This window comes from Hippoglossus hippoglossus, chromosome 24 (genome assembly GCF_009819705.1).
Source record: "Hippoglossus hippoglossus isolate fHipHip1 chromosome 24, fHipHip1.pri, whole genome shotgun sequence".
Lineage (NCBI taxonomy): Eukaryota > Metazoa > Chordata > Actinopteri > Pleuronectiformes > Pleuronectidae > Hippoglossus > Hippoglossus hippoglossus.
The window spans coordinates 12,024,655-12,044,420 of record NC_047174.1 but is presented as its reverse complement, the minus strand read 5'-3'; the positions used below and the strand labels follow the sequence as shown (position 1 = coordinate 12,044,420).

The following is a 19,766-nucleotide window of genomic DNA, read 5'->3' as shown; positions in this document are numbered from 1 at the left end:
ACGGCAGGAAGAAACATGTGGTGTTTGAAGTTGAGTTTACTGGTGATCACTATCGCTGGGTCGCTCACTTTGGAAGAGAGTGCCTCAGTTTTTAAGGTTATGGCAACCATCTGCTATAAGGTGGCCGCCATCAACTGTTGTCACAATACAGGTTGAATTTGAATAAATACTTAAAACTAATGCAGAAAGTGCATTTAATGATCCTGTAAAAAAAAGTTTTGCAATTTTCTTTTTAATCCATCTTCTACAGGCAGGTATTTTGTCCGTGCTGCTGTCAGAATATTAAAACAACTGTTTTCAACAGACCAAAAACAACTGCTGCAATTAAATTCACTAATCAACTGTTCACTAATGATACTCTGTTTTTATTTCTGCCAATGCAATTACTATAAATTCAATTCCATTCCATTCCCTGAAGGGGCATTTTGGTATTTCATTTTTTTTACTGCAAGTCTCTCTTAACAATTTCTGTCTAAAAAAAAATCTTTTGACCCTTTGCCATTGTGGGATGAGTAACGTTTTTTATGAGTCAATTTATTTCAGTTAGTTCATACTTTCTTTTTTTAGCTTTGTTACTAATGCAAATGAGTCATATATAAATTAATAATAAAAATGATATTGCCCTTTTGTATTGTTTAACATCAGTGCAACAATAATCAATAAATCAAGTATTTATTTTGAATTGTGATTGACTGACACAAAATGTAGCCTTCACCATTCTATCATACTAAGCTCCACAATTAGTCTGTTGATAGAGGAAGACTATCAGACACCAAACTTGAAAATCCTTGCACACAACCATGAATGGCTGAAATGTGTCAAATTTCCTTTTTCATAAACACAAATAAATGAATTTGCGTTTGTTCAACGTGATTCTGATAATTCTGTGTTTTTGAAAGTATTTGAAAGGGGTTTCTTTTTGCATTTCAGGGAGCAGAGAAAATAGCACAACGAATTAAGGGTACAGGACAGAAATAGATCTGCTGCTTGAATTCCCACAACTTTGGTATGCCATAAAAAAAGATCTTCAACTTTTCAAAACACTCTGTGCTGCTGCCTCCACTTTTCCTCTGGTTCTCTGTGCTGCAAACAAGTGGAGCATGTCCTTAAAGGGGACTCGCCTCTTTCTGTCTTTAAAGGATCTGTCCCCATCTCACTCCAACTATATCTGAACCCCATTCCTCTGCCTCCTCTCCACGTCTTCAATCCCACATCCTCTCTTTCTATTTAAAGACTCCTCTCCCTTTCCCTCATGCATATTTACCCATCTTTTCTGCCCATCCGGCACAAAGACACACAAACATACTCAGACACACATGGAAAAAATGCACGCTCTCTGTGGATGACCTGCTATCCCAGTGAGAGAGACTGACTGTTCCCATGGCAATGGCCTGCCTAAGTGTTTGCACAGCTGACACACACACACACACATATAAAGATATAGTGACACAGACGTTCAAACACACCAGCAAACTTGTCCCACATCAAAGAAACTCTGTTAATCCTCAGATGTCAACAATGGAGAGGAAAGGAAAGGTAGAGGGAGAGGAGAGAAACCTTCTGTACCTTAGCGTGGTGTAGGTCCACTCCGTACATGGATAGTTTCTTGGCATTTTCTAGAAACTGGGCATCAGCCTGTGCAGGTGTCATTCCCCTAAACACACAGGACACTACATTACTACAAACACTCTTGGATTAAAAACTTGTTCAGTGGTATAAATACGTAATGTTCAGATTACACAGTAAATCCCTGTACTACAGGGTTTACAGCAGCTTTTAATGAAAAAGAAGGCATCGGTAATGCTGTTGGATTGCATGGCCGTGTCCTCTCTGACCTGTGAGACTTGTGGAGTTCAAATATCTTCTCCTCCATCTCTTTGTTCTGATTGGGCGCAAAGGTGAGCTGGCCAATGTAGTCCAGAGGGCGAGGCTGCTCCGGTTCATAGTCACCAAATTCTGCCTGAAAAAGCAATTAAAAAGGACATGTCACTTCAATAATTCTGAGACAAATAAACTAAGAGAGGCACATCCGGAAACTCCCACTTGCACAGACATAAAGTATTTTACCTGCAATGTGTATGACCCCAGCAGGGCGTGAGTAACGAATGAGCAAGGCAGTCGACCAGAAGCCACATCTTCACGGAGCTGCAGGCACAACAGGTACCTATCAGAGAGAGAATTAGAAAAGAAGAACTGGATTTTAGTTCAATCTGAGTATTCACACGGAGCAGATTAAATATCTTTGTTGGTGCTGGATTTGTTGTACACTTTTCTTAGTGTCCTCGCACACTGGTATGTTGGAATAATCTCATGTCTAATCCTCTCCATCATGTACACAAACTCAGTTGCATAACATGTAGATTTGCAGTCAGTGAACTGTTGAACTGGTGATTTTGGACCGAGTAAGCTGTCCTCTACGGAAGAATTCATGATGTGAATGGAGCTTGTGTGAATGACTAATGCGGACCCCTCAAGGTGCTGCTGACTGTCATTCAGAGTCCCTTAAGCAGGACGGACACTTCATAGTGACATGGAGGCTTAAACCCCAGTCATCCAGTTACAGGGCTCCTCTTCACTGAAGCAAAACTGAGCCGCAGGACAATAATGCATTTATGTGAGTGAACATTGTCGTACAGTCTGTGGAATTAGGAGGTCTACTGAAACTTAAAAAAAGAGATGAATAGGCAGAACTATGCCTCTATACTTCTGGAGGAGAAACAGCAACCAGTAGGTACCTTGTTGGTACTTGTCTGAGTAATTATATGCGTGTTGGTGAATGCCTGTGTTTGTGTGTCCTCAATTAGCCTTTAGCTACAACCATCAGAGAAGTTGTTCGCTCCATTAGACATACACTTCACCCTAAATGATGTGCGCTTGGAGCATGCCCGCGTGTGGGTGTGCATATGTATAAATGGGGCCGGATGAATCAACTGTACAGCACCTGCCCAACACCAAGGCAGAAAAGGTTAAAGACAAGCCGATGAACAAACAGTAGAGGAATAGGTGGAGAGACTCATAAGAGTCGGATATTGTTTTCAGATGCTGGTGAAGACCACAAACTGAGCTAAATGGAGACTATGACGATGAAGCCTTATTTGTCAAGTGACCAGAAACACATTTCCAAGTAAATTCTTATGTCACTGTGTCTGTGTAAATAAGAAACTGCTTGCTAAAACATTTGCTGAACCACTTTAAAAAGGTGATAATATGCCAGTGTGTTTATAGCTTGTTCCATTGCCGCAATAGCCATAGAAAATAAATGAATGCAGATTTATGTGAACATTAGTACATTTCGTAGGGGGGGGTGTGTGTGTATACTTGTACTTATATATTTGTGAGGACGACTTTGAGTATAGACCTTACGTAGTGAGGACATTTTTGGAAAGTGAGGATAGTTTTGCCAGTCCTCACCTTTTCAGAGACTTGTTTGAGGGTTAAGACCTGGTTTTAAGGTTCGGGTTTGAATTAGCTTTAGTTGTGATGATTTGGTTGGGCTGGCAAATGCATTAAGCCAATGAGTGTGTGTACCTGGTAATGTCTTCAGTGAGCAGTGAGGGGTCTGGAGGGTAGAACTTGGCATTGAATGAAAACTGCCAGTTGTTACCTAGAGAAAAGGAGATTCATTATTATTTAGTGTAATTTTAAAACACAATAGCATTGTAAATGTATTAAAATTGCATACAAAAATATGAAAAACATGAAACACAAGATTTCCATCTCAGCATCAGGCCAGTCTGCATTGATATGCATGTATCTATACATTTCTCTTTAATGCCATCTATTCCATCTGTGTGTGTGTTTGGGAGACAGAGAGAAAATCTGGTGTGAGCGAGGGCAACTAATACAGAGCAGCTTTTAGAAAGCATTAAGCTTGGTACATCACACACACACAAATACAAGTATTACATAACCCCATTTTATCTTATGTAAATACCGAACTGTAATCTGTATCATCATCAGAAACAAAAACATGTTCATCACCAACAACATCACCACTAACGGCCTCATGATTGCTACTCTGTTTCCTTTTGCATCAGACTAATTTCATTACGGTCTCCATTCGGCTCCAATTTCCTATTCTCATCCCTGCAGGACACCATACTGCTCACCGTGCCTGCTGCCCTTTTCTATCTCCACCCTTTCTGTACTGCTTGGCTAAAACATAGATATCGCATCATCTGGAAAATTCAATTGGAGAGAAGCTGACGTCACGTCACGACCACTTCCTCCCCCAAGGTCATAGACACAGGCACGTATATGCACACGTGCAAGTGGACATACAGCGATAAAAGCTCACATGCAGAGATGCAGGCGTCCCTGAGGGGCAGGAAGGACGGCGGACACTGTGAATTCCTTTCAGGAAATTTAACAATGACACTCTCTCACTGCAAAAGGTGAAGAAGATTTATTGTTTTTTCCGCTGATAACAATTTAGTCACTTATTGTAAACACATAGTAGAACAACGGCGGGAGAAGATATTTCTGCTTCCTAATCTGTGTTTGTGAGTGAATATCGACATGTGTTAAGTGTGTAAGTGTTCTGAGGGTCCACACACACACACACACACACACACACACACACACACACACACACACACACACACACACACACACACACACACACACACACACACACACACACACACACACACACACACACACACACACACACACACACACACACACACACACACACACCACTGCCCTCTCTCTGTAAGCAATCTCTCCACTCACTTCATATTGACAGTTTCTATTGACCACCCCTAACCCCACCATTTTTAGGGGGTGAACAATTTCTTTAAAGGAGACATATTATGCTTTTTTTTTTAATATAGGTTTTGGGTGTATATAAAAGGTGTGCAAAATTAAAATGATCAAAGTAGAGGGAGCGCTTCTCCCCCACAGAAAAGACCGCTCCTGAAACACCTCGTCGTAGTCAGGCCGATACTTTCTGGGTATGGAGATGTCACATGCTACAATTCCCCACATAGGCACAATGCAGGACTAGCGACTAGTGCAGCCCCCCAACAACGCCAGGTAAAGCAAGAGCAGATATTTCCTACACACCGCAATCACACAGTGGGCCAGCTGGCCAATCCGAGCAGACTGGGCTTTAGCTGAACGGGGGCCTTAAAGAGACATGAGCTCAAACCAAGTGTTTCAGACAGCGGCTGAAAAGAGGAGCTGCAGCAATGGACAGTATGAGGAAAGATGCATTTTCTGACCACTAGAGCATGTAAAAGGTTTCAAGTAATAACACAAATTAAAATTATGAGCATAACTGCAGAACTGAACAACTTTCCAGCAATGCTTGTGCAACAGCAGCTAGGGAAGCTCAATTTGAATTTCAGCTCAGGTCTTCTCTTCATTACTTATTTGTTAAACCGATAAGAATCAAAGCATCTGTCTATGAGCTCACAACAGAGGAACTGAATTGAATTGGCTGGAAATGTATAATGACAGCGCGCTGATAGTATCACAGCAGCGAGACACCCAAAGGTTAGTTTGATTATGTGAAGAACATGAGCGCTGCTGTTAAACATTAAAACGGCCACATGCGCTGCAGAGGGCCACTGACTGGAGTGAGTAAAGACTTCAAATTTTCTGCTCGGCTTCCAGTGAAATTGGGCATGAAGTGGGATGCAATGTTGTTCCCATTATCGGCAGCAGTGAAATCTAAGAAGCTCACTCAGTACCACAGGATTTTTTACTTTCAGTGCTGATCTCCATGCATGGTTTTCATACAATGGAAATTGTTTTGACTTCAGACGGATCAGTTTTCAAAGTTCCATTGGCTCTGAGTCTAATTCTGATACCAGCTATAGTAAATAATCCTTCATAATTTTCCACTCTTATTTTTCTCATTTGATCTCAATTGCTGTCACATTTTCCCAACTTTCATTAAATCGTCCAACTGGCATGTTTTTCTCCCTCTTTCCCTCCACAAATCTTCAAGAATGTGTTCTACTACACAAGTTTTCAGAATATTTTTGTTGAGCAGATTTCACTCATTCTAGTGCCTAGAATCTACACACATTTATTGAAAATACAACAAGCAATCACACCCACACTGCGCTGGTCAAAGCAACCTGCAGGAGTCTGAGATGTAGAGCTTCACCATAGATAGGACTTTCATTCCAACACCACCAATGAACAGCCCCAAGGAAATCTGTGAGGCAAACTTACTGACTTTTGATATTGGGCTTTTTGTGTCTTTATACAAGTGACATTCATTGGCAACACCCCTATTTGAGATTTTACACTTCATTTTTAAAGGCTGGAAAAGGCTTTAAGAACACAACCTTCAGCTGCTCGTATTTCACCGCTCGCTGTGCTACGTCCACACTACTACATAACCAACCAACTGCAAACAAAAAGTGTACGAGAACGGTCACGTGATATGCGCCGTCAAGTGTGTTAGTATGGACAGGGATTACAGAGCTTAAACGCTTGTGTTTTAGATCATTTTTAAATTAAAACATAGTAGTACGGTTGTAGCCATGAAAACTTCTCAGAATCGCTGTCCAAGTCCAAGCCTTCTATGTAGTGAGGTAAAGTTATGATGGCCCAGTGTAGACTGAAGGTAGTTTAGAGTCAAGCCTGTCATTTGTGCTGCACACAGAGGCATCCAACTCGCATGATCACAGATGCACATGATCATGCAGTCTCTCTTCCTCTGTATAAACATTCACACGCACAGAAAAATGTAAACCAATGAACACATGCAGCCAGACGCACACACCACTCATCCATGAACCACAGGCGCACACAGCAACACAGCCACAAAAACACAGGCATGTACTCTCACCACAGTCTGAGAGGCTCACACACAGTCCTCACACACCCAGACATAACTACCTCACATGAACTAATTCTAAAATAAACCTTTATGAGCCAAAATTATATGTTTTTTTTCCTGAATCTTCCTCTTAAAAGTGTGACTCTACGTTTTAGACTATGTTTTGAAGCCTGTTTTGACCTACAATGAAAGTAAAGGGTGCAAGAAACTAAAAGCATTTTTTATTTTAAAGTTTTGTGCATATTTTTCAAAAAGAAAATATTCAGACACTCTGCGACATCCCTCCACTCTTTCCTCAGACTCAGATATTGATGTTGCTGCTCTATCTGTTCTTCCTCTTACTTGCATTCATCAACTTCTCGTGGCTCTTCCTCTGCTCCTGCTGCCACAACATCGTCCCCATCTCTCTTACTGGGTAGACTGGGTGTGAAATCGCTGTTGTCAGTCCAACAATAACTGAAGGTTAACACGTGTGGAAAACATTATGCCCCTAGAGTGGTTCAAGCTAACTTTAACCGTGTGTGAGGGTTGAAACTTGCTTGCGAGTGGCCAGTGAATCCAGTTCTTGAACTTGCATGCAGCACACTTTAACACATGCCTTCAATGACACACAGAGGGGGTTGGTAAGGTCATCAACAAGGCCGTTAAAACACATTTTGATCGTCCATTGCCACACTGATGCAACAGCCCACAAGGATTTGTCTTTGGACACCTCGATGGCCAGTCTGACTATGACACGTAGGAAGGAGGAGGTGGGAGGAGGAGGAACCAATGAGCTAATTTCCTTGTTTCTTATTATAGAGATGACGCCCCAACTTTCTAGTAATAGCTGCCCCCTATTTGTTTGGAGTATGAATTCAACAGTTGGCAAAGTTCTTACAGATTGCCCCTTTAATGACAACAGTCGATAGGTAACACACAATGCTAATTAAATGCCAACCAAATTAGATTGAGTGGAGAAACAATGGCAATAATTAGGTAACCTGAGCTCTATCAACACCCTGTTTGTAGCTGTGCTCAGTTTTAATGAGAGCAAACTTAAAAACAATCGATGCTGATTGATGATCACAACTTGAGGACGCCTCTTCCACTGCAACAGACATGCTGCGTGCTACCAAAGGTCAGTAGAGAATAGATGGGCTGCCACACCTGGCCCTACATTTATAAATTAACACCGTTAATAAAGAGATTGATAAATAATGAAACAGAGTGATCACACGCTTGTAACCTCTTCCACGTTGCCATACTGTTGTTTGGTTTCACATTTCTCTGCTTTTGTTTGAACTGTGACGCAGTTTGTTTTTCTTTTGGTATGAGGATACTTGTTATGTTTTATTAATTGAACATTGATATATGCATTGTCTTTTTACTTTTCATGTGAAACACCTTGTACTGTTGGTGGATGGATGGATGGTAAAACATCCATATCTTTGAGTCAGAATCAAAACCCAAGAGTGTGATTTGAGAATAAAACAAAACTTACTACATATCTGCCGCTTGATTTCCTTGGTGGGAACCAACCAACACTGGAAACAGGAGATAAAACACAGAGCAAGAACACAATTTGTGAGACACTCTCCAGACATGCAGTACATGTCTGCAGTTTACATTACAGACTTAGAGACAGACAATACATCCTGTGTGTATGCGTGTGTGCGGATACATACTCTCTGTTCATGGCTGTCCTTGTAAGTCAGTCCAAAGTAGTCTTTTTCCATTAGATTAAGATGCTCACACACCTTAAAGAATAAGTACTGGCCCTTTGCACGTTTCTGTAAGAGAGAGAGATTAACACAAAGATTATAATATGTACATTAAATTTGGATGGCAAAACAATCTTCAAAGCGACTACATAATGTTTCCAGTTGTCAAGCTTTTCATTTCATTATAGAACTTGAAAAATGTGACAGAAAGAGTATTCTCTGAAAAAAAAAAACATATTTAAGTTCCTGTCCATAGCTTTCAACCAAAGCAAGCTCTGTTTCTTCTTTTATCGAAATCATTTTTCTCTTAATCTTTTATTCAGTCTCTCCATGTCTCTGGGCAACACATTCTTTCATAATCCCAGAAGGGACCCTTAGCCATAAAATCCTCCACACTCAAGTATGACAATGACATTTAGCACACATTCGTGGATGCATGCTCGAGCGTGCACGCACACAAACGCATAACGGCACCCTTTGGACAGAAAGAAGGTCAGACAGAGAGAGGGAGGGTGGAAAAAACGACGAGAAAGAATGATATAATTTAATAATGCCAGTTTCTTTTCAGTGGGCCTTCGCAGCCCCAGACTGGCGCTGGTGCACAGACTGTGAGTGGCATTGCACAGACAGTGTGGTGAAATTGGAATGAGAGGGGGGATGAAAGAGGGCATTTTTGTCCTTGTCCTGGGACAACTGGAAACATCTGCAGACACATGCGCCGCATAGATGCTCTCAGTGTGGCTGCAATTCGGAACACCCAAACAATGCGACCTTTCAGGGTTTCGCCGTCTGCGCTGATGCACTTCCGAGCAAGGCACTACCTACAGGCAACTGTCTGACATCCTCAGGCAATTACAAAGATCTGGAATTTTAAAAAGCTTTCATCCAAACATTTGTGTGTGTCTGTTGGACATCGAACTGTAAAACAATGATTTGAGAGACTTTTACAAGTGTGCATGGAGGGAATAAAAAAAAGGCGTAGAAAACACCTCCAATTTGCATAGCTTGTATTCTCAGCAATATACACAAAAATATTAAAAAATATTAATTTAAAAAATGATTGTTTGAATCTTGTTTGTCTGTGTAAACATGAGCCAGTAAATGCCAAACCCATAGCAACTGGGCCTAATATTTGCAAATACCTTTTGACTCATGTCTGACTGAAACCTAATGAATTTCTACGAAACGGTGCTTAAACCGTGTGACACTAAAATCCTGTTGAAACCAATACTAATGAAATTCTTAGAAACAGCATTAAGACCATGTGACACAGAGGCTCTCCTTTGAAACTCACCACGGAAGAGAGTTGGGCCAAGGTTCGCATCCAAGGCACGGCAACTAATAAATTATGTATTAAGCTGTGTCATCGTAATATAAATTTGATGCAATCAGTTAATAAATACGACAGATGGATGATGGAAGAATGGACAGGGAGTTAGAGTCTGTGTGTGTGTGTGTGTGTGTGTGTGTGTGTGTGTGTGTGTGTGTGTGTGTGTGTGTGTGTGTGTGTGTGTGTGTGTGTGTGTGTGTGTTGAAGGCAGACTGGGCAAAAGAGAAAATTTAATCTCTGGAATGCATTGTGCATCTCTCCCTCTCGCAAACTAACTATGCCAGTGTGTGGAGGGATGGAGGGAGGGAGAGGGGTGGGTGTGTGTGTGTGTGTGTGTGTGTGTGTGTGTGTGTGTGTGTGTGTGTGTGTGTGTGTGTGTGTGTGTGTGTGTGTGTGTGTGTGTGTGTGTGTGTGCTTTTGGACAATAGCAGTTAGCTGCAGTATCAGCGTTATCTGTTGTGAGACAAAGCAGCTACTGTTGAAACAGACGCAGACACTCACAGGCATGCTGTTGGGCGGTGGCATACTGTAGATTAGGAAGCGGGTTCACTGTGGTAAAGATGCCATTTCAAATTCCCAGATCAAAAATGTAGACCTGGAAAACACTCAGTGTTCTGTTGAGGGGCCGATGAATCAGGCACCCAATGGACCTGTACGGTGGTTATTCTGGGCAGTTTCCCACTGACTGTCAGTGAGTGTGGGAATATGAGGAGAGAAAGACTAAAAACGTGTTTGCCACTTGGGAAATACACATTTATAATATTGTGATTCTAACATTGAGAAAAACAACTGGATACTAAGCAGCAGTCACAGTTGCATACAAATTATTAACTCTCTTTATCCAAAATGACAAACATCTAGTCAGAAAATTACAGCTACATTACACAACAACTATTGTTATTACTCTCTTTTTTTTTTTTTGAAACAATCTATTTTTGCAACAGACCCTGTGACAACAATGTGGGGGACATGTGGTTTTGTGAATATCTAACATATGTACGAGTGTGTGTCAGGGGTTGGAGGGCACGTGTGTTGTTAGAGTAGCAGATGCAGAACAGTAATCTGGTGGGACCCCCATAATCTGCCAGGTTTCTGTGTGTGTGTGTGTGTGTGTGTGTGTGTGTGTGTGTGTGTGTGTGTGTGTGTGTGTGTGTGTGTGTGTGTGTGTGTGTGTGTGTGTGTTGGTCAGCAGACAAGCCCCCGCAGCGTGCTCTGCATTTATCCTCTCAACCACGGCCCAACACTGTGAGTGGGTGCTTCTGCCATAACTGCAGTTTGAGTCAGAAAGTTAAATAGCCCAACTCTCAAAACACACACACACAGGATCTGATCCTATTAGCCATTACATCATTGACACACTGCCAAGCACGTGTGGCCTACATGACAAGCAAAGGAACTTAAGACAGACAATGAGCCAAGCCTTTGTCAGTAGCCAGTTAAAACTTCCCTCCTATGAAAAGACAACTTGTTGATTTTCCCAGTGACATGTGTGTTGTCATGTTAGCGAGTAATCAGTCTCCCATAGAGAATTGCTGGTCGTTCCAGGGACTATTTTTATCTTACACCATGACACATTTGCAGGAAAAGTGGAATGTCTGAAACATTATCCACGTTCTGCAATTTTCCCTCCAGGACGTTGCCATTGCAGCAATTGACGAAAATGTGACCCATCATCAGAGTTTCCTGTGAGTTTTAATTACCAATCACCCCCCCGCGCAAGAATCTTAAGTCTCGTGAAGATCCAGATGTGTGAAATGAAGGTCTCAAATTTACTAACAACAAAGTTCGGCTTCAATGCAACGCAATTCCCTGATGTTCCACATAAAAGCAAACATTGTAGTGGAACGCAAACACATGAATGAAAGTCCCTTTTCTAGCCTGTAAAATCCTGGAGATTGAATTACATGAGTCATTGGTTTGATCCCGTGTGATCAGAACTGAACTAAAACTCTTGGCACTTGTTTGTTTTATCTAAACAGATGTCAAGGAAATGTGCGACGGCTGCTTTTACAATTAGCAGCAGCATGACAAAACACTGTAGCATTAGGGCATCACTGAAATACACACAAACAGAAAGAAAGGTTTATCAAAAAACATTGTTTGTAAAATACTTAAATGAGCTAAATCTAATTTCTTACCTCCACCTCACAGGTGAAGTCAGTCCCGTCCAGTAGGCTCACATGACAGACCACCAGTTTCATCTTGCTCTTCCTCACCAGACGAAGAGGCGACTGAAAAATGGAGGTGTGGCCTTCCTCTCCTTCACCTTGCACCTCTCCTTCCGGCTCCTTCTTCTCCTCCTGCTCCTCTGCGCCCTCTCCCTCTGTTGTCTCCTTGGTCTCCTTGGTCTCTTCAGGACTCTCAGCACTCTCGTCCACCTTCTCTTCCTTGGCAGGCTGATGGAGTTTGCAAGGAGCGAGGGGAAAAAGGGGGAAAAAATAAAGTTACATCACAAATGGTCGCAGGGTCTCCCACTGTCGCCCCTTACATAAAAACTACCGGTCCTCCTTGAAGAGTCCCCATTAGTTCAGTAGCATGAGGGAGATCGTCTGAAGCATGTTAGAGAGAACACTCTTTCCCATCTAGTCTGAGGGAGCTGTTAGAAACTACAGGCGTTTCTTTTGGCCTGATAACTAAAAAGTTGATGTCACTGGGTGGGACCGGGTGGCTTAATGTGATCACTGGATGGAATCGTTTATGTGTGTGTGCATGTGGCTGAGCAGCATTTTTAAACAGTCTGACTGCACTGCTGTGAATTGTCAGTACAGAATTGTGAGTAATGGTATCCAACTATCGGTCTAACAGTGACAACAACAAAGTCAGAGTCCAAAACAATATGTCAGATTCAAAAGACTTTCCACTGGTGATTAGTTACCAACTTGATGCCATGTAATCCTCAATGTGGCGTATCCAACAGTTTTGATATCAATCCAGCATTGCCAATAAATATGGTAAATTGTGATTCCTTACAAAAAAACACAAAGCTGTATAATAACCCAGCCATTTGTGCACAGAACAGATTCCCTTACTCAAAACAGTACATTAATAGGCAATCCAAACTACTGCAGTATATTTTGACGAGAGGTGATGCTCCTCTGTGTTTAGGGAGTAGTTCAACATTTTAGGAAGTATCCTTATCTAATTCTTTGGGCTGAATAAGTTAAGTTAATTGAGAAGATCAATATTGCGGCACTGTTTGAAGGACTGTTTCTTGGCTGGGATCAGTAACATCCTGTCCCAGCAGGTTCCCTGGTCACATCATGCTCATGAAAGGCTCCAGACTGCCAAGCACATAACGTCCCGAAAATAATTGTAACCTGTTTTTTGAGTAAAACCTATTTGTAAAGATTTGGTGAATGTGCTGCAAGTTGAATTATTGCTTTGAAGTGTGGGTGTTTTTCCACTGTGTGCCTTCCGTTCAGAGGTTCCAAACCCCCAGGCCACAGACCGCTTTTATTTGTGCGCTCTCTGTAATCTTCTAATTCATATCAAGGTTCATTTGTATGCTGGCAGAATAACCAAACAGACCTCGGCCTGAGTCGAAAAACATGTACGTCAGCCTACAACCAGACCAATGGAAGACCACCTGTCTACGTCATCTCTCAGCGTGTGTACTGTTACATCTGACCGGTACCTCGGTGTCTGCGCTGGCGTTGGAGTGAGATTCTGCTTCTTTTTCCTTCACTTGCTCCGACTTTACTGCCTCCTTCTCTTCCACTTCCTCTGCGTGACCGTTAACTTCTGGGGCAGGCCCCTCCTCTTCCTGTTCCACAGTGTTATTGGCTTCCTCTGTGGGTGGCACCTCCTTGGTTGGAGAGGTCTTCATGGGTCAAGGGGGAAAAGACACAGAGAATTAAAAACCCAATATGGATATTCATTAATGTATTCCCAGTTATGATAGGAATACTAAACATTTTCTACTAAATAATATAAACAGGGTTTTCTATTCTGCCATGGCAATATAATTACATCAGTGTGAATTCACTGCACCTGGCTTTGAGACTTCTGCTTCTTAAGCCATGTTGGCAGGTATCGAGATATTCCTTTCCCCTCTTTCTCCTTCTCCTTTTCTTTCTCCTTCTCGTCACCCTCCGCGCTCGCTACTTCCTGGGTTTCTTCTGTTGCCTTCTCCGATTGGTCCGGCTGAGCAGCTGACTCCTCTGCTTTCTCCTTCACCTCTGTCTCAGATCCCACTTCTGTTGTCATGGTGACGGGTCAATCTGCAGAGAGAGGGAAAGGAGAGGAATGGAGGAGCAATGGATGAGATTTAAAAAAAGAATCATTTTAATATGAAATGAAGCTGACATTATGAGGATGATAATTACATTTTATCTAGGCTACACTTCATTGGGTCATATGGATACAGATTCACTTGCACACTGAAAATGATATAACTTGAATAAGACTGCATTTGGTATGGACTGTGGGTATTTCAGAGCTGGATAAAGACCGACTGCGCCACCGTTTTTGGCACCAACATTAATTTTTGATGGCATGCAGCTTAGATTTTAGTCTAAGTATCTTTTATAAATGAGCCTGTGGCTGCATGGTTTTTAGCTTCGAGTGCTTTCAATGCTTTCTTAACAATTGGAAATAGACAGAATATTACACTAAAAGAATATCTGAAATCTTTTGGGTACTGTGGCTATGTAATGAAAGCAATAAAACACCAAGACTAAATATATTAGGATTACATATGTAAGTGAGTCTTGGTCCTTTGTCACACAGATGTTAGTGAATGAGATCATAGATGTTTGAAACATTAGCTCTTGGGTTGGGACGTCTCCTTTACCAAAGAGCACAAAAACACAAGAGTTTAGGATGTCATTATGTCACACAGCAAGCTTCATCTGGGTCAACGGCTCAGCAGCTGGATACAAGAAGTCGTACACATTAGTGACCACAACTCGACGCAGTGAAGGAAGGCAACTTACTCAATTCTTAATATCTGAGTCACTGGTTTTACCCTGCAGCTGCAGTCCACACACACACACACACACACACACACACACACACACACACACACACACACACACACACACACACACACACACACACACACACACACACACACACACACACACACACACACACACACACACACACACACACTTCAACCCAAATAATCTTTGGCAGCACTGTCTACACACGCCCCAATCAACGCAACGCACATCGTTATTCAGCGTGACACTAATTTGCTGATAACACTAGATGGCCATGACATTGGTCTTGAGGGCAAGTTGAGGGCAGGATGTGTAGTGTACCTGCATACACAAACACACACATAAACACACGACATCCCAACAGGCTGTGTTTGTCTGACTTTTTGTACAGAGCCTCAGGCCGAGGTTTAGGCATGATTCATACACTATTAAGTCATTGTTACCCGCTGTCCTTGCAACTGCTCTGAATCTCTCTAACCCGGTTTTTCTTCATAACCCACACTGTCTCTCTGGCCTCCTCCCTCTGATTCTATTATTCATTACATCATTTCGTTTTTACTTCCTGACCGTCTTACCAGTTCTCGACTTTCTCTTTCCTGCCATGCCACCTTCAATAAGAGAGGACAAACACACACACGCACAGATTTGCAGCGCAGCAGTGGTGTGTAGGGAGGGGGTGGGGGTAAAAATAGAACAGGTCTCCTTATGCATGATAGGCTAATGAGGTAGGGAGGGGAGCAGGAGAGATGGCTACAGATGTGTGTATGTTGCTGTGTGCAAATGTTAGAAAGGTAATACATTTTGTGACAAAAACAAATACTGTTGTATCTCTTATAAATGATCAAATCCAAGTGAAATTACACGGCAAATACACTGGATCAATCAACATATTATGTCCATATGATTCTTCCTTATGAGGCAAATGATTCCATTCATACCCTGTGTCTTTTTCAATTTACCCACCGCTATAGTAGTCCTCATAATAGGTCTGGTGCAGGTACCTAATAACTGCAGTTCCCTCTGAGACCCTATGTTTCTCATTAGACTAGCTCAGGGTGGAGAACCTGGAGGGTCCCTGCAGATTTGGTATGCCTGTCAAGTCACAGTCAAGGTGAAAGACACACGCAGCAGTTACGCTACATCACTGACGAGCATCATGGCGACTGTATAGAAAAGAAAAGTAGATGCATAATGTCGTGCTCTCCAAGAGAAATGGACAAGTTTATTCTGTTGTTGTTGGGTGCCAGCAGTTAACATGGACAGGCTATAACTGATGAAAAAGGGCCAATCTCCAGCACCATTACAGCTGGAAACATGCTGCTAAACTAGGGTTGCACAAACAAAAGTGTTTAGTAAAAGTTAAATCTAATCAGCAGAGTTTGTGTGCCCAATAAGCAGCTTTATGACCACATTCTGTAACAGACACTATTATACAGGCAAGTCTTTGGGTAAGCGAGCTCATAGCTAAGAAGCCGAAACCTCATTCAGAAGGGGAATTAGTGAAGAAGTGCTTTGTTGCCGCTGTGGAACTTTTGTATTGTGTGCGAACACTGCATTTTCCTATTCTGTAAGAACAAGTTTGCCACGACATCTAAATATCCTGGTGAGTTTGCAAAACTCCCACAGGCATTTGGCAGAGGTTTTCAGGACATGTAAAGTCAACAGAACTGAACATATTCAATAGGCTGTTAAATGTGGATCCAACTGGAGTGTCTTTAAAAACCTACACACAAGATCATTGAGCTGCAAAGCAACAACGAGATCGAAGCTGCAACAACCTCTCTCTGTTCGAGTTCTACAAACTGTATGATTTGTTCCCCATTCTGAGGAGACAATTGTTTGTAAGACAGTTTGGGACGACCTGCTGCTGTGAGCTGTTCTTTTTAAAACCTACTCTTAGATTCAAGTTCTGCTCAAGACTGACTGACCCAAACATGGTAAACCAGCTGTGAGTAGCATCATCATCATCACAACCATTTGACAGCCGACGCCTCACCAAAGCAGTTCCACAAAAGGTTAGTGTGATATATGTGTTTAATAATGTTGTACGGCCTTCGAGGGATGTTATAAAAAAATTAAGTGGCCCTTGTGAGGAAAAAGGTTCCCCACCGCTGGATTAACTACTAGTGTGTGTGTGTGTGTGTGTGTGTGTGTGTGTGTGTGTGTGTGTGTGTGTGTGTGTGTGTGTGCATCACAGGGCAGCTTTTTGTCACGGCCACTTAGCTATGCTTTAAACCTTCCCTCTCGCTCTACAACGGTTAAAACACCAGCAACATTGATCTACCCCTCTTAAAACTTTGTTCATCTCCTCCTCATCTCCGTCTTTCTCTTTCTCTCGCTCAATCCCTTTCTTCCGGGCCCCCTTTCAATCCCCTCCAATCGCCCACTCGCATTATGTCCCCCCTAACGCCCCCTCCTCTTTCCCTCTTCTTCCCACAGTCCATATAAACAATAGCGGTGACATCATTACAGCCTCGACTCATAGATGAGAGAGAGATATATATATATAGATATATATATATATCTATATATATATACACACACACACATATATTTACACACATCATCTGCGCAGTGAGCAATTTACGACAGGAACTGCGTCGGTGTTAGAAAACTGTACATCTTCACAGTCAAGTATTCAACTTAGCAAGATCTGTGACAGAAGAGTCGGGTCAAACATGGGTTAAACGTACTTGCAGCAGCCCTGCGTAACAAACTCACCTCCTGCATAGAAAAACCTTCAAATGTGATCAGATGTTATGTTTTGCTGTTTCATCAAGAGAGTATGTCTTCACACAGAATTTGCCTTGAGGCCAGTACTGCAAGTGTTGTGGTTAAGTTTTATCCGACAATTTCGTTGTCGATTAGTAGTGTTTAACTGACCCAGTTTTACAAACAGGCAAGAGAGAAAAGCCTGCGGATCCATGATAAACAAAAACTCAGACACAGCTACCAGCGCCAGTAGAATTAGATGAGGTATTCGTGTGTGCACACACAAGAGGGATGTTTTTTCTTATTCAGCTCCACCAATCCTTCCCCCCATCTCAGTTTCCCTCTAAAACTCACTCAGTATATCTCAACTTACTGCCTCGTCTTATCATTATCTATGAGTGTACATGTTTGCTTGCTACTTGCCACTGACGGTGGCTGTGTCATTATTTATTTCGGCTTTAGTTTGTCATTTTAATCCCATTATTTGAGTCAGCTCATCCATTCAATACTTTGCTTTTCAGTGGAAAGATGTAGCACATGACCGTCACAGCTGTAGACACGAACCAAAGACAAGTAGACAAGCCCAAATAACCTTGATTAGACCTTTAAAACACCACAGCCAACCAGTTTTCATTTTATACCTGCCCTATATTTAAATGAGTTGTTGAATGAAATGTTAAATGAGCTGATGGACACAACTAAGTGCCTTACCTATTGTTGCTTCTGTCGCTCTCTCTTCCCCTGTAACTCCTTTCTTTCTGCCACTCCCCTTTTACTTTTTCTCAACTCCTGTTTTTCCTTTCTGCTTTTTCTCACGTTCTTTTTGCTCTTCGACCTTCTGCTGCCTATATCGCTCTGTTCATGTTCCTTTCCTTCACCTTTACAGTTCCCACCCCTTAGCAAACGCCTGTCCTACAAACTGTCATTGCCATTTTCTCTCCTCCATCCCCCCTGTCTCCCTCAGAGCTCTGTCTCCCCCCGGGGACGATCGCTCTCGGAAATGAGGGCAGAAAGCGAGAGAGCGAGAGAGCAAGAGAGCGAGAGAGCGCGCGAGAGAGAGAGTTAGAGGAGAGCGTGGCCAGAGAGGCGGAGGAGATGTGTAACATGGAGGGGTGTGGAAGAAAGGAGAGAGATAGAAACTCCACCTACTGTGCATCCCTACTGTGCCAGATTACTGATGGACAGCGACACACAGCATTAGAATGGAAATAAAAACTTCCTCAGCTTTTCAAGTCTATTCTCTCTTCACTGAATCAAAGGGAAATTAGTACTGCACAGAAGTCAGGGCAATTTCCTGAAATTTTCTGGAGGGGCTGAATGTGATAAAGCAAATGTTGGAGTCAGTTGATCCGGACATGTTCCAGTACATGGAAAATGTCAGACTGACCCCATGTGAGAATATACAGTAGGAATAGGAACATTTACAGCGAGCGAGTGGGTGGGTGTGCCGACGACGTTTCTGACACACGGCGGATTTAAAAGTGAAAAGAAAACAAATGTCAATTTGGAGACCCCCCCCCCACCTCAATTTTACTGTTGTTGTAAATGTGTCTGACTCAGATCATCTCTAGCTGCATTTTTGTTATTTGAAAGGTTATTGTCTGGACTAAATTTTGCTGACATTTACCAGAGTTCGTGTCTGAAAGCAGCATAGGATTCACTCTTCTATTAACATCTTTCAATTAATCAGCTGTAAACTATTCAATCTTTTACTTAAGTCTTCAAAATACTAGGACATATTTCATTATTAAAAATTCTTGGCATGCAAAACTCAATTTTACACCCTACAATAAAAAAGCAACAATGAACTCATGAAGATGCTGAATCAACAATTTTATTTTATTTCAATAGATTCCCTACAGGAAACTCATTTCCACATTTAGTGTTCTGCTGCTTTTATTCTTCACATATTGCAGCTGCCTGAGTCACACACACACACACACACAGACACACACACACACACACACACACACACGACAGCCACTCCACTTACAACTTTATTGCTGTCTGACTGGGCTTTAGGGGTTGTTGTCATAGCAACAATTTCATGACCTGGTCTGTGGCTAAGAGATAACATTTTATGAGAGACAGACAGAGGATTAGGTGCAACATTTAAAAGAGAGAGAGGGGATAGGTTTAACTTTCTGGCTTTGGTGTTTTCATATATTTTTGTTTATTAACAACCCGACATACAAGCAGCTATGACAACATTGATCTAATTGGAAGAAAATACAGCATCTCACTCTCTGGGGCAGAGTGGGAGTAAAGAGGGGAGGAAC

The 19,766-nt window shown here is 42.1% G+C and overlaps 1 protein-coding gene across 14 annotated transcripts in view; it reads right to left on the bottom strand.

Annotated features, from left to right (window-relative positions):
• epb41l2 (erythrocyte membrane protein band 4.1 like 2) overlaps nt 1–19,766 on the bottom strand; it is a 50,426-nt gene that overhangs the window by 19,886 nt on the left and 10,774 nt on the right. For 12 of the 14 annotated variants that reach the window (XM_034580839.1, XM_034580831.1, XM_034580838.1 and 9 more), the window contains exons 2-10: nt 13,823–14,052; nt 13,467–13,652; nt 11,971–12,228; nt 8,467–8,571; nt 8,283–8,325; nt 3,529–3,604; nt 2,068–2,164; nt 1,836–1,960; nt 1,567–1,654 (exon numbers count right to left, since the gene is read on the bottom strand). In XM_034580839.1, the coding sequence (XP_034436730.1) occupies nt 1,567–1,654; nt 1,836–1,960; nt 2,068–2,164; nt 3,529–3,604; nt 8,283–8,325; nt 8,467–8,571; nt 11,971–12,228; nt 13,467–13,652; nt 13,823–14,038 (1,194 nt within the window). In that variant the 5' untranslated portion in view covers nt 14,039–14,052. Of the gene's footprint in view, nt 1–1,566; nt 1,655–1,835; nt 1,961–2,067; nt 2,165–3,528; nt 3,605–8,282; nt 8,326–8,466; nt 8,572–11,970; nt 12,229–13,466; nt 13,653–13,822; nt 14,059–18,198; nt 18,458–19,766 lie in introns of those variants that run through there. The other 2 variants (XM_034580833.1, XM_034580832.1) reach the window with 2 other exon arrangements.